We start from the raw sequence: 18,131 nt of genomic DNA on the forward strand, positions 1-18,131 counted from the left end.
GGGGAGTGGTTTGTTTGGAGGACAAACACCTCCACAGACCTTTTGGGCTGAATGTTCTGTTCTATTTCAGAAACTAATGTTAAAAAACCAAACATGCTTGAAATGGAAATACAAATAAAAGTGCAATGAGACCCTTAATAAGTCTATAGTTATTCAAAGGCAGGTTCTTACAAATAATTCTGACCAAAATATATATGCAATATAAAGATTTTGCATATTTCTGACATTTACTACTCTTTCTGACTGTCTGTAAGTTCTAGCCACTATTGTTACCGGCAGTATGTCACTGCTGAACGTTATAAATATCAGAATTCCAGTCCTTTAACTATCTCACTCTCCTAACTGCATTGGAGACTGGCAGCTTCCCTACAACCTAGGGAAGAGTTGTAAGTATATAAAATATAGAGCGCTGGCAGTTAGAATGTATTTCATGAAAAATGAAATAAAAAACAAACTCACCTTTTTAATATTTCGCTGAAATTCTTTATGCCTGACTGGTAATGTGCAAAACAACTGCTGAACCGTAACTGTTGTCCCTTGCTGTCGAGGATATGGCATCTTTTCACTGATTTGCCCATTATGGTCAAAAACCAGACGAGTTCCAACCTTGGCGTTTTTGTGACATGTCACGATACTAACGTCACTGGTGAGAACAAAAGGATGGCTTTAACTGCATAATCCTGGCCCTGCTAGATCCCTTAAAATTAAATCACAACGAAACCACTGGATTTAAATAATACGTATACTCCAAACTACACCTAGTAAAGCATTTACAAAGCATTGTCATTTTTATAATGTAAGAAATAATTTCATTCCGAACCCTTGTTCTCACTCATAAGTCCGACTGTTTATATTCACTCCTAAATATTGTGCATCTATGATTGTGGCCTTTTATGATTTGAGGCAGAGCCTTCAGCTGCATTGGACGAGCTCTTTGGAAGTCACTCTCTAAGAATCTGAACTGTTCTATCCTCCCTTAAAATGCAATTCATACACATTTCTTTGTCAAAGTCTACATTCACTCTTACCAGTCTATCATTTCCTACCTTGGTATCCATCATCTACATTTCAATAAAAAAATGTTTATGGACATAAAAGGTGGTTTTACCTCACAGCCTGTCACCTCTAGTATTTCACAAAATTCACAAAATTCCAGTCTGTAAGTACAAAAATAATGCTGATCACATTAACAGTGCAACATCATGTAATGCTGAAGGTATAATACCTTAGAGCACACAAGGAGCTCAAAGCTTCACCTCTAAATCCAAAGGTCTCCACGTGTAAGAGGTCAGAGAAATCTTGCAACTTGGAAGTGTAATGCTTCAGTGCTTTCAAATCAATAAACAAATATGATATGCAAATGTAATTACAATAACTAATTCAGATTCACAATTATGTTTAGACAAATTTTTACATTTCACTAACAAATCTTTCAAAACTATTAAAATTTTCAAACTTATATAAATTATTCCAGCTTTAAATCTGACATTAGAATTCAATCAAAACATAACCAAGATGAGGAATATTGATGTTACCCTGTTCACTCAGGATCAATATAAACATCTCTTCGACATTTATATTCATGTTTCAGTTTTTCATTGAAACAGTATTTATTTTCTTACATCAAAGAAAGGTACAATTTTTAACTTTTAAACTTACTAAATCCATTCAGTGTCACAATTTGGCAAATTACATCATAGTCTTGCAGCAGTAACTATCAGACTTTGAATAGGAGTCCAGGATGAGTTAAAACCCAAATCAAAGTGCTAAATGGTCAGTATGGTATTCCACAGTAATAACAAAATGTTTTATTATTTAATAGTCAATTGCTTATTTGATTCTTGAAAGTGTATACAACAGAATTCACTACATTTTAAGACTACATCACAAATTAAAGTTTACTAATCCATAAACATATTTAAATTCTTGTGTTAGTTGTACACTTTCTCCTCTCAAAATTTACTTTTTATTTTCATAATCTTTGATCTGCTATTTTCCTCAATATTTCCCACTGTACATATCAACATTTGCAATTAAATTTTGTAATGTCAATAGTTACTAGCACTTGATGACTAGCTGACTTTGTAAATTAATTGTTTGAACTCTCCTTCCTATATCCTTTGCCAGTATATCATGTAACATATGCATAACCACTTTGGGAATGACTATAAAGTTATTTATTTGTCTACTTTAGTCTTAAGAACATCTGAATTTAACTGGGATGTGATGAAGTTTCATCTCAGTTTCAGCATTTCAATTAACCTTATCCCCTAACAGATCTTTGGGGTACAGCTCTACTGCAAACTAAGTGAAATAATTAAAGTATTTCACAACAAACTTAAACATTTCATATTATAAAATCTACAAGCAGATCTTTTAAATTATGTACATTCACGACTGAATGGACAGTTTTAATACATCAACTCTACTCATTTTATATATGTTATACATAACACACAGGCCTCAATGAACATTTTCATAAGCAATGTCATCAGTGTCTAACTGCAAGCAACTGATTGCTTTGGGAGAACAACTTCTGCTGCAATCTATCACATGAAACTCTAAATAGAATGAAATTTGAATTTCAGTGGCAAATGAAATTGAGTGAAGATGTCTTTGAAGAAACAGTTTATCAGGTTTGGCTGGAACATTTGATTAAAGACTGTTAAATTTAATTTAAGGGATCCTTCACATTTTAACAACCATCAAATGTAAAAGCCTGGGTTGCTTGCCATTTATCATTCAGAAATCGTAATTGTTTTTAAACTGGAACAGAGGAACAGCAGTTGGACAGCCCTTCAAACACATTTTGCCATTCCATGAGGTTATGGCTGATCTGTGGCCTAGAGAGTAGTGCTGGAAAAGCACAGCCAGTTAGGCAGCATCCTAGGAACAGGAGAATCGACAGCACTCTCCTGCTCCTTGGATGCTGCCTGACTGGCTGTGCTTTTCCAGCACCACACTCTTTGACTCTGCTCTCCAGCATTTGCAGTCCTCACTTTCTCCTGTTCTGTGGCCAAACTCCATAAATCTGTCTCTGGCCCATATCCCTTAATACATCTGCTTGACAAAAAATTATTTACCTCAGATTTAAAATTAACAGCTGAGTTAGCATCCACTACCATTTGTGAATAAGTTCCAAACATCTACTATCCTTTGAATGCAGAAGTGCATCCTTATATCACTCCTGAATGGTCTGGCCTTAATTAGATTAGATTAGATTAGACTTACAGTGTGGAAACAGGCCCTTCGGCCCAACAAGTCCACACCGACCCGCCGAAGCGCAACCCACCCATACCCCTACATTTACCCCTTACCTAACACTACGGGCAATTTAGCATGGCCAATTCACCTGACCCGCACATCTTTGGACTGTGGGAGGAAACCGGAGCACCCGGAGGAAACCCACGCAGTCACGGGGAGAACGTGCAAACTCCACACAGTCTGTCGCCTGAGTCGGGAATTGAACCCGGGTCTCAGGCGCTGTGAGGCAGCAGTGCTAACCACTGTGCCACCGTGCCGCCCAACACTATGCCCCAGTCCTAGAATCTCCAACCAGACGAAATAGTTTATCTGTACCTACCCTGTCTTTTCCTATTAATATCTTTAAGACTCCCTTACCCTTGTAAATTCTAGAGAAGAAAGGGCTCATTTGTATAATCTCTCTTCATAACTCTTGAAGTCCAAGTATCATTCTTGTAAACAATGTTGTACTCCTGCCAAGGCCAATATATCATTCATAAAGTGTGGTGTCCAGATCTGCTCACAGTACTCAACATGGGGTCTAACCAGGGTTTTGTACAACTGCAGCACAACATCTGCATCCTTACACTTCAGATCTCTGCATATAAAGGACAGCAGTCCAAAATAAAACTTACTCAGCCCTTCAAAGTTTTTCTCTTCCACTCCATCCCCGTTGTCTGATACTTCAATCAAATTTGCTCCAAATTCTTTCAATCTGATATCTGAAAAACATACAACATAAATTCTGGGAATAAAAATTAAAGTATTAGATATTTCTTGCGTGGATGCAGGTCATCTTGAATGTAGTCAAAGATTCAGCTGCAACAGCCAGAATGGTTTTTCACATAGTAGCTGTTCAGTGTTGTACTAGCAAATGGTTGTCCTTTATAGAAAATACAGTTTATTCACTACTTAAGTTTATATTTACATGAACATACGCCTGTACTTAAAGTGCGCTAGTACTGAAAATCATTTGCCATTACTAGAACTGTCAAGTTGCCCTTCACGTTGTGTTAAGTAAATCAGCGATAGTACCAATTATTGAATGAACAAACTGCAACTCAGATGCAATTACTGTGAGTACTTAAACACCAAACAGTGCTGTCATCATTTGTCATTAATGGAAGCATCTTATGAAACAAACTGTGTGATACCATCACATGATACAGAGTAGTACAATTAAAAATGGCCTCCAATATCCACCTTCAGACACAAAGTTGCTGGTTTTGCCATCTCCTCTATTCCTTGCTATAAGGGCACAAGCAGCCTAATAGCACATGTTTATTATAATTGTAAGTTAGAAAATTGCATAATTGTAATGGTACATTGACCTTAGTATTTATAACTTATAAAGTTCCAGTCAATTATGGAGTTATTAATTTGAACCACTCCGGAATTCTGGAGATTTTAACTGCTCCAGCATTCTTCTTGCTGAAACAATTGGACAGCTAATTATTATAACTGTGTATGCTGAATTAACATAATTGTAATTGCTATACTGCCACTCAGACTGCTGTAGAAAGCTGTCTATGGACTCAGTGTTTTTGGTGTAATCACAAGCTACCATGGTTGATTGAGCTGTTCAATGTCAGGTTATAAGCATCACTCTAATTGTATAAATGCATACAGTGTTCCAATAAGCAGCAGAACTGGCCATAAATGCAATCTTTAAGAAATTGTCAATTGCTAATGTATACAAAAGATGCAGCTTTCAAATCTCCCATTAGTTTCAAGAGCCTCCACAAAATTCACTTTGACTGCACCTTCAATCACTTCCTATGTCCCTCATCGAAAGCTCCTGCCCCTTTTGTTAAGTACCATGGGGAACTGTGTAAACATTACAGTTGAAAAATACAAACTGATGTTGGCATTTGCCAATTTGTCAACTGACATATAACTAAGGAACAAAGAGGATCTCTTCAAAACAGTTGTGTAGAAAACATGGAACAACATTTTTTTAAAAATCATAGAGTGGTACATCACAGAGAGAGGTCATTAACCTAATTTGATCCTACTAGTTTCTTGAAAGAGCTACTTCCTGCTCAGTATATAAAGGTAAATTGTTGAAAAGTCATGCAAGTTGGGATTATTCATTTTTGTCCTCACCAATATTAGTAGCTCCAGCATCCAGACTGTTTTCCACCAACTCTTTTACAGCAGTGCTAAGGCTTAACACAACTTGCCCTGAACAAATCTGGTGAACTGACTGTCGGTCAATTTGCTGGATGACTCTTGCAGGCGCTGAGCTAAATCAATAGAAAATTGAATAGTATTGAAACAAAATCACATGATACACATTGTCAATTATGATACAATTAACAAGCAAATACACACTATATCAATTGTTCTTTGATATTGGATTATATGCAGACTTCTTGAGAATGCTTAAAATATACATGTTACTTTCATTAATCTGACAAATTACTTTGGTATATGGTCTCCCATTCTATAACCCGTCACTAGGACTTCACATCATGAAGGACAGATCAATATTGCAAGAGGGGCTATAATTTATTTGGAAACAGACCTGAAGACTTTATTTTTCCATAGCGATCTCACCATTCCATTCCTGAGCTACGCAATCTAGTTTACAGCATAAAGCAGTGCGATAAAATAGTAAAACAAACTTCCATTTGTAAAATACTTTTCACATTCTCAAACAACCTAAAACACTTCACAATCAGCATGGAGCTTTTGAATACTATTACAGTTGCCAAGTAGGCAAATGCAGTAGCAAGGGAATTGGCCAGTAACTATGTTCTTAGTAGTGTTGTTACAGCAATGAATATTGGTTAGAACACTCTAAGTCTCCATACTTTTTCTCTTCCACAAGATCTTTTGTCATTTGCTGGAGAAAGTACATAACAGCTTAACATCTCATCCCAAAGCTAGCAGGCTTGACAGTGCAGAACTCCCTTCAGTACAGGCATTCCCTGGGTTGTGAATGGATTCCATTCTGGAGTCCATTCACAAGTTGATTTATATACAAGTCGAAACACAATGGAGGACAATATAAAGGAGTCATTTGTAAGTACAAGTAATGTTCACATGTCTGATCTTGAAAATTACATCCCTGTATGAAGTCACATTCTTATGTACAATAGTTCATACGTCAGGTGTTTGTAAATCAGAGATCTGCTGTACTAGATAATGCGTTGAGGTCTATTCAACAATTTCCATTCATAAAGTATCTTTAACATATTGAAATTTCCCAAGGTATTTTAATGAGCTTAATGAAACAAAAAATGCAGACAAAGTCAAAGATAGATATAAATAATAAAAAGCTTAGTCAAAGAGGAAGACTTTAAGGAGGTTATTAAGGGAAGGGTAAAGAGGCATAAAGGATTTTGACAGCTGAAGAAACAGTCATCAATTCCAGAGCGATGAAGATCTGGATGTATGTGGCCATAACTGAAATATTCCAGAAGAAAGATCATCTTAGAGGACTGTGGGGGTCCAGAGACTAAGAGATAGGGAAGAGTGCGACACAGAGGATTTTCGAAATAAAGATACAAATTTTAAAATGAAAGTGTTGTAGAGACCAGAACCAGTGTAAACCCATGAGCAAAGGGCTAATGAGCAAACAGAGCTTTATTTTTTAATTCACTCATGGGATTTGTGTATTGCTGACTGGGCCAGCATTTATTGCCCATCCATAATTCTGCTCGAGAAGTTGCTGTCTTTTTCACTGCTGCAGTCAATGGATTGTAGGTAGATTCACAATGCTATTAGGAACGAAATTTCAGGATTTTGACCCAGTGGCACGAAAGGAATGTCACTAGATTTCCAAGACAGGATGGTGAGTGGTCTGGAGAGAAACTTGCAATTGTGGTCTTCCCATGCTGCCTTTGTCCCTCAAGGTGGAACTGGTCATTGGTTTGGAATGTGCTAAGAAGCCTTGATGAACTTCTGCACTGCATCTTTTAGATGGTACACTACTGCAATTGAGCATCAGTGGTGGAGAATGTGGTGTCAATCACTGAGCTGCTTTGTCCTGGATGGTTTCAAGCTTCGGAAGAGTTATTGGAGGAGTACTCAACCAGGCAAGTGGCAAATATTCAATTACACTCCTGGACAGACTTTGGGAATCAAGAAGTGAATCCTTAGTACAGGATTCCTCACCTTGCTTTTACAGCCGCTATATTTATATAATTAGTTTTGGAATGTGAGAGTCAGTTAGCTTAGTTTGGATGGCTAGTTTGCAATACAGAATGATGTCAACTGCATGGGTTCAATTCCCATACTGGCTGAGACGACCATGAAGGTCCCACCTTCTCAACCTCACTCTTTACTTGAGGCGTGGTGACCCTCAGGCTAAACCACGACCAGGCATCTCTAATGAAAGAAAAACCCAATGGTCCTCTAGAACTATGGTGATAATACCTTTTCCAGTCTAGCTTCAGGTCAATGTTAACTCTCAGGATCTTGATAATGGATGATTCAGTGATGGCAATGCCATTGAATGTCATTGGGCAATGGTCGGTTGCCTCATTGGAGATGATCACTGCCTGGCATTTGTGTGGCACAAATATTACTTGCCACTTTTCAGTCCAAGTCTAGATACCGTCCACTTCTTGCTGCATTTGGACATAAACTGTTTCAGCATGAGGAGTCGCTGAACATTCCAAATCATCAGCAAACATACCTTTTTAATTTGATTTGATTTATTTATTATCATGTGTACCTTGCTCCAAAATACAGTGAAAAGTGTACAGTGTCACCACTCTTCAGCGTCATATTAAAACTCAAAAATAAACCAAAACATAGAATGTAAAGGCAGAAAATAAAGAAAAAGTGTCCAATTTTATTTCCATACTAGCCTCAAATAGTGAAAATATTTCACTCTCCAAATAACATCTTCATACAACAGTGAGAATTTAGCATCCTCTCTCTCATTCCTCCATCGGTTCCTTACCTCTGTTTGCAGCAGAGAACAAAAAGATGCCAGAGAGACAGAGCCAAACATTGGTTTGAACAGCTTGAGATAGAGTTTGGAGAGTTCAAAATTGGATCCCATTTCTGGAAGCTGGTTCAGAAAATATGCCACTAGAATTGTAGTAAACAGAGCAGAGATACAATTTAATCTTACAATGGTGGGATAGTTGTTGATGAAGCAAGGAAGGTATTTTCGTTGAAGAAGATGGTTAAGCAGGCCTAGGACTCTACTGTGAAGAAGTAGGGCTCTTATGGTGCAGTGGTGTCTCCACCTCCAAGCCAGGAGGCCAGAGTTCAATAGAGGCCACCTATTCTAGAGGTCATAGAATACTTAATGCGGAAGCAGGCCATTCCACCCATCGAGTCCACACTATTCCCTTGAACAGCATCTCACCCAGACTCACCCTATCCCTATACTCCTGTATTTTCCATGGCTAATCCACCTAGTGTACATAATGCCTGGACATTTTCGGTAATTTAGCATGGCCAACCTACCTAACCAAAGGTGTATCATAACATCTCTGAAGAGGTTGATTAAAAATGCCGACTCTGAGTAACTCCTGAAGAGATGTCTCAAAGCTGGGAGTACTAATCTCCAACAACCAAAACGACCTTCCTTCGTGCCAGCGGAGTTTCCCCCCAATTCCCATTTACTCCTTCGTCAAAAATGGCTTCAATGCCAAGGGCAGCCACTCTGATCTCACTCCCTTGATTGCAAGTCGAGTTTTGGTCAAGCTTGGATTTGTGATGAGTGGAGATGAAAGACACATTTGCATATCTATGGCACCTTGCACAGCCACAAGACATCCAAAAGCATTTACAGCCACCTGGAAGTACTCTCCTAAGTTCATACATTGTTGCAACGCAGCAGGCAGTTTACTAACATCAAATCCCCATCAGCAGCTGTGATAGTGAGCCAATGAAGTGTTTTAGTGATGTTGGTCGGACAGTAAAGACTTCCATGCTCTTCTTGAAAATAACTTCGTGGAAACTTTTACTCCCACTTGCGAGTGGACGAGGCCTTGTCGTAACAACGCCTGACCTGAAAGAGGACAGTGCATTAATCCCGTCACTGGGTGTCAGTCCAGCTTTGGGTCCAGGAGTGAGGAAACCCTGTGATTCAGGGACAGGAGCGCGCCCCAGTGAGCCACGGCGGGTCACTGTCATCTCACCCACAACCGCATACTGAACACAGTGAAGCTACTCCGATGTTCGGGCCTCCATTCTTTGGGACTCACCAGGCTTCCATTGCCCCCAACAAAACGACTGCAACCAACAAAAAAAATTCTCCAGCACAAATTACCCGCCGCTCATCTCTCCCTTCGAACGGACATCATCGTCCATCCGCGCCAGCCAGCAGTCGAACTGCCCTCTGGGAAATGTAGTCCCCAAAGGAACAACGCGGGCACTCCACGTCAACAAACTACAAGATCCATAATGCACCGAGAACCAGTCGACCGTTATGAACTGCGTTAAAAAATAAAGCCTTTTATTACATACCAGTGAACTTAATTATGATAAAGAAAGTCGATAAATTTTATTGAAGATTATTTAATCAAACAGTTGTATTCGTGCTCATTTGATTGACGTGCGCACTATCCAATCAGAGACGCGAAGGTCGCGTTGAGGCTGCGGGGAATGATGGGAGGTTTTGCGATAGGTTGTAAGTGAGGTTGGGCCGGCTTGGGTTTTCAGTAATGGAGATGTACAAAGTAAATTCTTATCTCCTTAGTGAGGAAGCCGTTGATCTGCCCACCTGCATGTACAAGGTGCCCAATATTCATCGAGGCACTACGGATACTCAGGTATGGATGTCGTGGGTTGTGGTGAAGCCGCTCCTCACGGGCCCAGGACTCTTCCTTCCACCGACTCCCTCTCGAGCCTCCTCCACATGAAAGTTTTTGATATATGTTATTTTTGCGAATTCCCTAACATCCCGAAACCTTCAATATATAGCACATATTTAACCAGGTTAAAAATCACACAACACCAGGTTATAGTCCAACAGGTTTAATTGGAAGCACACTAGCTTTCGGATGAAAGGCTTAACAATCAATTTTTTCAATGTATAATTTCAGTTACATCTCACTGCAAATTTTTGCTATAAATTCTGTTACGATCGAGCCCTCCACAATCACCTGATGAAGGAGCAGCGCTCCCAAAGCTAGTGCTTCCAATTAAACCTGTTGGACTATAACCTGGTGTTGTGTGATTTTTAACTTTGTACACCCCAGTCCAACACCGGCATCTCCAAATCATATTTAACCAGGGTTTCGTGGGGGGCGTTAAAATAGAATAAAGTGTCAGAAGTGGAAATGCTCAGCAGATTTGACAGCGTTGTATAGAGAGAAGAGAGAAAGGAAGACTTAAGTTTTCCACGGCGCATTTTGGTTGGAATACACCACTGTAGACCGAAGGGCCTGTCTCCATGCTGTGGGATTCCATGATTCTATTTCCCATCCTGTGAAGTGGCCTGAAGTGTTTTGAAATGTCACTTTCGTAGCACTAGTCAGTTTACACTTGGTAAACTCGCACAAATTTAGCCTTCTGGAATGTTGATTTAGCAATAAATATTGTCAAGCTATTGGAGATAGCTTTCGTTCTGTTCAAAATAACACAGGACCTTTTATGGAGAAAGTAAAGACTGCAGATGCTGGAGATCAGAGTCAAAAAGAGTGGCGCTGGAAAAGCACAGCAGGTCAGACAGCATCCAAGGAACAGGAGAATAGTTGTTTCAGGCGATCCTGATGAAGTGCTTATGCCTGAAACATCAACTCTCCTGCTCCTTGGATGCTGCCTGACCTGCTGTGCTTTTCCAGTGCCACATGTTTTGATGCAGGATCTTTTATACCTACCTGAGAGGGCAGATGGAGTCTCATCTTAACGTCTCATCTGAAAGGAAGTGTATTTTGAGTGTGAATTTTAACAGTTGTAATATCAATCTAGGAATTCAGAGTCTCAACAATATTCTAAAAAAGTTATCATTTCTAATACAGCTGACTTGCATTAGGCAACAACATTTATGTTTTAGTTAATAGAGAAAGTTTCATCTCAACTTCTCACCTTTTTCAATTCCATACCTTTAGAAATCTACCTTTATTTTTTGCGCATTTGTTAAACGGCATTGTAACACTGTTTTTCCTTGCTCCTTTCTCCCATTTAAACTTTCAGTTCCAAGATGTATTGCCCCTTTTCTTCATACCATCTGCAACATCTTACACCCAATTTATTTTGGAATTAATTTACCAATTAAATGTTCTTATTTTGTTACAGTATTCATCATTATTAACTGTGTCCTCCATATGGTGCAGAGTCTGGATTTCCTGTTATTTAAAGAAGTGTCTGTGAAGAAAGTGTAAAAGCATTGACAAGGATACTGCAGAACTGAGAGCTTGTAACAAGCAGAAATGTTGCACAGTGTGGACTTTCTAGAAAACAGTGTTAAGAGCTGACTTGATTGAAGTCTTTAAAATTATGAACGTCTTTGATAGGATAGACTGTTTCTATTTAAGAGACACCAGATGGAGAGCCATAATTATCTAATAATCAGAAACCCAATAAGGAGATTGAATATGTTGTAGAATTACCACCAATTTGTAGCTATGATGATTACAATTGGTGTGTTTAAGGGAAAGTTAGATAAACACGTTAAAGAAAAAAGGAACACAGGAGTAATTTGACAGTTAAATTTGAGGAATGAGATGAGAGTTGTATGGAATGTAAGCACCAGCATAGACCAGGTGGCTGAACAACTTTTTTCTCAACTAAGTATTATCTTGAAGATGTAATAATTCATTTTGGAAAATAAAACAGGATATTTTATATATATTTCAAAAAAGGAAAACATCTCATGGTCACGGGGAGAAAACATTGCTGGAACATCCTTGGGTAGCTCTTATAAAGAGCTAGCACATGTCAATGTGGAGAGCTATGGCAAGGCGTAAATAATTGCTTCGTTTTATTATTGTAGCATGTAGCAAAACCTGACAGTATCTTTCAAATGTAGACTGTTTTTCAAAGCTTTCTGCTGAACAATTATAAATACTTTCACTTTCATTCCTGAATCTCCCAAAGTGAATAGAGAAAATAGCTTGCATTGATTGAGCACCTTTCACAGCTTTAGGATGTTACAATGCACTTCAGTCAACTTTTGAATTACAGTGCAGGGAAATACAGCAGCCAATTTATACAAAGCGAGATCTCTGAAGCATTGACACATATAATGTCTAATAAATTGGTTGTGTTTTCAGAATGCAGGTGAATATCCAGTACTCCAGAACTTAGAATTGAGGCAAACAGAAATACTGAAACGTTTGTATGACCTGAAGGCAGTTGTTGATGGGCTCTCGAAGACTGTGCTTACACCAGATGCTGACCTTGATATTGCAGAGATTGACCATGCTTGTCTTATACCAAAAATCCATACTGTAGCTAATTTAAGTTCTGTATTGGGAAAGGTAAGTCTGAATCTCATCTCAAAAAGTGCTTTTAAGCATCAATTTAATGATGAAGGATTAAAAACTTTCATTTATAGAGCACCTTTCACAACCACAGGATGTTCCAAACTGCTGTAAAACCAATGAAATACCTTTAAATGTGGTCATTGTCATAATATTGGAAATGTGGTAACTACTCTGTACGCAACTCACTCATTCAAACAACAATCGGAGAACGACCAGATAATCTGTTTTTGTGATGTTAATTGAGGGGTAAATGTTGACCCAAATCTTCCCTCCTCTTGAAATACTGTAATGGTATTTGCAAGAGCAAATGGGACTTCAGTTTAACATCTCATCCAAAAGATCGCATCTCTGGCACTGCAGCACTCCCTAGCTATTGTACCAGAATATCAGATGAGATTGTTGTCAAGTCCTGGAGTGGAACTCAATGTGTCAATCTTCAATGATGCAAGTGCAATCATCTGAGCAATAGCTTGTACATAGAAGCTCACTTCTGCTCCGTGAGCTACAGATATTTCTGTTTCCCTCGTAGCTCCGAGTACATCCTGTGTAATGCACTCCTTTATCATTCCAACTATAATGCATGACTCTTTCTTTATTACTTTCAAAATTGACCTAAAAACTGGACTTTCAGTAACCAACCTATTTCTCCCCTGATCCGTTCTGACCTTGGTATGCACTTGTGTACTGTCTTATAGGACATGCTACAGTAATGTTCTGCATATAAAGATAGCTTTAGCATTGCTATAAATTGAGTTGCTATACACATCAATTGTTCTGATTCACTATCTTTTTGATTTGGGGGGGGTCAGGAACATTAGTGAAGATTTCTTGTGAATAAGGCATTTAAAAGTTAAACTGCACTGTTGAGACTGGTATAAGATTGCTTATTGATTCCTTTTATATATTTATCTGCTTTTGAAGTTTTATCTTTATGGTTCTTTGCTATACTATAAATATAATTGTTTTTATCATTCTTGTGATTTCCAGTTGGCCATTTGTATAGTTAGCAATCTTTTACACTTTATATTTGAATTGTGGCCATAAAGATTTATTTCTTTACCAAAGCAGATAATTATCACTTGTGTGCTCCATTGTTTCTTCTTTATCGTTAATCAAAGGGATAGTATCTATTGTAGAATTTTCATGTGGTTGTCTGATAGATAAAATGGATAATTATTTGCAACATGTCAATTTCTTTTGACTTCTTGTATTTTGACCTCCTGAACTATAATGCAGATATTAGTAATTCACAACTTGCTGTTACTTAAAACTGTTTGTTATATCAACACTTTGTTACTGATTTAACACTTGGTGTAGGCTTTTTATTGTAATTAAGAGCAGTCTTTACATCAGTAAAATTACTGATTTGACATAATCTGTTCATACAATTAAAGCCTCTAATTCAGTTGCTATAAAGAACATGTTCAATACCTCTCTATTCATGCCTGTCCATAAAATTGAGCCTTTGGCTCTAGTGAAATCTAATAAAGGAGATTTTCCACTTATTAATTGCTAGGTCAATTAAATTAGAAACTGAGATTTCTATGATTTTTGTTAGGTTATCAAAGGATATTCAATTGAGGTACAGCCAGCCATGATCTAATTGAATGACCACTTCTGTTGCTATGTTGTCAATTTGTATGAGAGCATTGTATTCACAATTACCTTTAATTATGCTTCACTTTAGAGTCCTGGTGTCCTCCAAGATATCGTCATCAATGCTAACCCTTCTGAGGTTCCACTGTCCCTACTAGTCCTGCATGGTTTGCTGTGTCAACAATATAAGGTGCTATCATCAGTACATGTACATTCTTCCGTGCAAAATGTTCCCTCCAAACTCTGGAATTGTCTAGGTGAGGGAAATCGCAGTCATTCACGAAGGGAATATCAACTTGGCTTCACTCTTGTTTGGAAGGATGGTGAGTAAAAACAATTAGGACGTGCTTGAAGCTTTCCTGAAAACAAGCTTAATACTTCTGGATTTTCCCATAAGAGGAAATATTCTCTCTCCATCTACCCATTCAAGAACCTTTAGAATTTTATATGTTTCAATTAGTTTGTCTCTTAAAATTTCTAAAATCCAGCAGATACATGCTTAGTCTTTCCTGTCTGTTTTTGAGGTAGAGACCAATCATGATCTAATTTGGCAACTTTCTCTCTCATTCCTGCATCCATGTCATTTATAAGCATTGTAAATAGTTAAAGTCCCAGTACTGATCCCTGTGGCACAACCGTTGTTACATCTGGCTGAAAAAGACCCAATTACCCCATTCAGCTTCCTGTTAGAGAGCCTATCTCTGTCTGTGTGTTTCCTCTATATTATGAACGTTTATTTTTCACAATAACCTTTTGTGCATGTCCAAATGCAGTACTTCCACTGGATCCCTTTTATCTACAGCACATGTTACTCTGTCAAAGAACTCCAATAGATGAGTCAAACATAATTTTCCTTTCACAAAACTACGTTGACACTGCCTGATTACTTTCAACTTTTCCAAGTATCCTACAATGCATTCATTTATCATTTCTAACATGGGCGGCACGGTGGCACAGTGGTATGGGCGGCACGGTGGCACAGTGGTTAGCACTGCTGCCTCACAGCGCCTGAGACCCGGGTTCAGTTCCCGACTCAGGCGACTGACTGTGTGGAGTTTGCACGTTCTCCCCATGTCTGTGTGGGTTTCCTCCGGGTGCTCCGGTTTCCTCCCACAGTCCAAAGATGTGCGGATCAGGTGAATTGGCCACGCTAAATTGCCCGTAGTGTTAGGTAAGGGGTAAATGTAGGGGTATGGGTGGGTTACGCTTCGGCGGGTCGGTGTGGACTTGTTGGGCCGAAGGGCCTGTTTCCACACTGCAAATAATCTAATCTAATCTAAAAAAACATTTTCCCTATGACAAATATTGAGTTAACTAGCCTATAATTTCTTGCTTTTTTTTGTCTTTCTTTTAAATAAGAGTTACATTTGCTATGTTTCAATCTAATAGGACTGTCTTTGAATTAAGGGAGTTTGGAAAAGTAAAACTAATGCACCAACTATTTCACTAGTCACTTTTAAGGATGAAGTCCAATAGACTTAGCACTTGTCAGCCTGCAGTTCCAACAATTTATTCAGTACCACCTCTCAATGATAGTGATTTTTCCTAAGTTCTTCCTTGCCTTAAATTTTCCTGATTTATCGCTACTTTTGTATCCTTTTACAGTGAAGACTGATGCAAAATACTTGTTCAATTCACCCTCCATATTTTCCATTATTGATTCCCCAGTCTGACTTCCTATTTTACCAATGTTAACTCTATTTCTGACTAGCTTTTTCTTGGGTTAATTTTTTTGATGTCATTCTTTGCTTTTCTATATTCTGCCCAAACTTCTGAGCTGTACCTGTTTACACAATTGTTTGCCTTTTCTTTGTTTGATACTATCTTTAACACTTCTAGTTAAACAAGGAGGGGGAGTCCTTGGATTTTTTTCTTACTCATTACAATGTATCTATTGTGTGTTCTGAAACATCCCCTTAAATGTCTGCCACTGCACTCTGTGGACCTATAATTTGTTAATTTACTTAAGTTGTGAATGGCTCAGGAAACAATATTAACTTTGGTACCTTGTGTGAAAGTGGGTACGATGCAGTAATACTAACAAACATGGAATAATCCTGAAACCTGGACAAGCTACATTAGTGATCAGAGTTAAGTCTAGAGATTTGGCAGGAGGATGATGATGATAAATTGTCATTACTGTTGCTAAACAGTTCATTCTTGGATGGGATTTGCTGCGATTTTATTGAGGCTTGAACATGATGCAGGAAGGTAAACCTCCAACTGTTGTGTAAGATTCCACTTACAATTGCTACTGTTATCAGTCATAAGCTTTGACAGTTTTTGATTGTGCAGTACCAGTTTCCCCAGCAGCAATAGGCCTCTGGCAACACAAGTATTAGAACAGCTGTGTTTTATTGGTTGTTAATTGATCCATGCCTGAGGATTACTGAGCATTACTCATGCCTATGACATATAGTGCCCACTGTTGGCACTTATTCAAAGTTTCTAATTTGATAACATAAGTCTTGAGGTTTGTCTGTGTGTTTTAGACTTGCTGTGTGTGACAGCTTCTGTTTTTCTTTTGGCAGTACAAAAACCTCAGATGAAATTTAGCGTCCAAAGCATGTGCTCCATTGAAGGTGAGGGGAATGTTGCCCGTTTCCTCTTTGCACTTCTTGGCCGTGAATATAACGCGGTGACCTCAACACAGATCGACAACTGGGTGGATGTTGCCATCTTTCAGCTGAAGAAGGGTAGCAACAAAGAGAAGGCAGCTGTGCTACATACCTTAAACTCTTCCCTTGGCAAGAACCCCTGGCTCGTGGGAGTTGATCTGACATTGGCTGATATTATGCTTTACTGTGCCTTGAAGCAGACAGAGCTTGCCAATGTTCCAGCTAATGTCCAGAGATGGGTTAAATCATGTGAAAATTTAGCATGCTTTCATCTAGCACTAAAGCAGTTAAAATGAATCATACTTATGATTGAATCTGTACATTTAGTCCCTTGTAGTTAATGCCTATACAATACTTTTAAATCTCAATGTTTGCTCATGAAATGCCTATTTAATAAATATGTTTTAGAGGCATTCTTTAACTGAAAAAAAACTTATAAAATTTTAAACTTGTGCGTTTTAGTTCGTGAATCTAAAAAGCATTTTCAGGAATATCTGCCAGACATGTAATTCACACAAGCAACAACACAAGATGGCCAATAACTATGGACTTCATGTGGGTTCATGCTGCCATTCTGTAGACTTAATACTATTTTAAACAGTATGAATTAAAATATAATCAACTTGCACTTTAGGCAGTCAAGATTGCTGACCTTGCTGACAACATGTTTACACCATGAATAGTTCTTCTAATAATGTGTGCTGTAATCAAAGAACAGTAACTCTTGCATTGCTCTATGACAGTAAAAAAGTTGAATGTAATTGATGAGTAGAACAGGTTGATCAGATGTCTTGTGTCTACAACTAAGCAGCCAGGAAGTATTTGAACATAATTTGCTCCAGGCAACAGCATTTCCATGATTCATAAATTTAAAATTTGCAGTACACACTATCGAAGAGATTTGAGTGGACTTGTGTAAGCAACCTTAACCCCTTTTTTGTGTACTTTTGACTTGAATATTTATTCTCAGGATGTGACAGTACTAACAAGGATATACTTATGGTCTGTTTTTACTTGCCTGAAAGTAAGGGTTAAGTATCTTCCTGGATCAGTTTGTGAAGGCTAATCTACATTTTGACTGATCGTACTCCAGTAGTAATAATACTGGCAGATTAATTCCCAAAGTATGTTCAAGATGGTGAAGGGTTCAGCCACGGGGCAGTGGGGTTGGTTGGTGCGGGTGTCATGGATATATTCTCTGAAACAATCTGTAAATTGGTGTCCTCCCCGATGTAAAGGAGACTACGTCGGGTGCAATGGATCCAGTAGGTGACAT

General features: G+C 38.4%; 2 protein-coding genes across 3 annotated transcripts in view; one reads left to right on the forward strand and one right to left on the reverse strand.

Moving 5' to 3' along the window:
• pms2 (PMS1 homolog 2, mismatch repair system component) overlaps nucleotides 1–9,539 on the reverse strand; it is a 36,660-nt gene extending 27,121 nt beyond the window's left edge. Inside the window, exons 1-6 of one of the 2 annotated variants that reach the window (XM_060840199.1) lie at nucleotides 9,417–9,539; nucleotides 8,674–9,220; nucleotides 5,350–5,489; nucleotides 3,879–3,965; nucleotides 1,226–1,328; nucleotides 460–643 (exon numbers count right to left, since the gene is read on the reverse strand). In XM_060840199.1, coding sequence (XP_060696182.1) covers nucleotides 460–643; nucleotides 1,226–1,328; nucleotides 3,879–3,965; nucleotides 5,350–5,489; nucleotides 8,674–8,828 — 669 coding nt within the window. In that variant the 5' untranslated portion in view covers nucleotides 8,829–9,220; nucleotides 9,417–9,539. The remainder of the gene's footprint in view (nucleotides 1–459; nucleotides 644–1,225; nucleotides 1,329–3,878; nucleotides 3,966–5,349; nucleotides 5,490–8,673; nucleotides 9,221–9,416) is intronic. The other variant, XM_060840200.1, reaches the window with a different exon arrangement.
• A 278-nt stretch (nucleotides 9,540–9,817) lies between these two features.
• Nucleotides 9,818–17,483, forward strand: aimp2 (aminoacyl tRNA synthetase complex interacting multifunctional protein 2). Its single transcript, XM_060840201.1, has 4 exons — nucleotides 9,818–9,983; nucleotides 12,429–12,635; nucleotides 14,329–14,560; nucleotides 16,769–17,483. The coding sequence occupies exons 1-4, from the start codon at nucleotides 9,876–9,878 to the stop codon at nucleotides 17,149–17,151; spliced, it is 930 nt and encodes a 309-aa protein (XP_060696184.1). The 5' UTR covers nucleotides 9,818–9,875; the 3' UTR covers nucleotides 17,152–17,483.
• Nucleotides 17,484–18,131: the final 648 nt, after the last annotated feature.

The sequence above is a fragment of the Hemiscyllium ocellatum genome, chromosome 20 (assembly GCF_020745735.1).
Source record: "Hemiscyllium ocellatum isolate sHemOce1 chromosome 20, sHemOce1.pat.X.cur, whole genome shotgun sequence".
NCBI classification, from domain to species: domain Eukaryota; kingdom Metazoa; phylum Chordata; class Chondrichthyes; order Orectolobiformes; family Hemiscylliidae; genus Hemiscyllium; species Hemiscyllium ocellatum.

Bases quoted from the DNA above. Each gene is read 5' to 3' on its own strand.
- aimp2 (XM_060840201.1), top strand. From the start codon at position 9,876: ATGGAGATGTACAAAGTAAATTCTTATCTCCTTAGTGAGGAAGCCGTT. The intron at 9,984-12,428 runs GTATGGATGTCG...TTGTGTTTTCAG, and splicing joins GAGGCACTACGGATACTCAG to AATGCAGGTGAATATCCAGT. The intron at 12,636-14,328 runs GTAAGTCTGAAT...GCTTCACTTTAG, and splicing joins TAAGTTCTGTATTGGGAAAG to AGTCCTGGTGTCCTCCAAGA.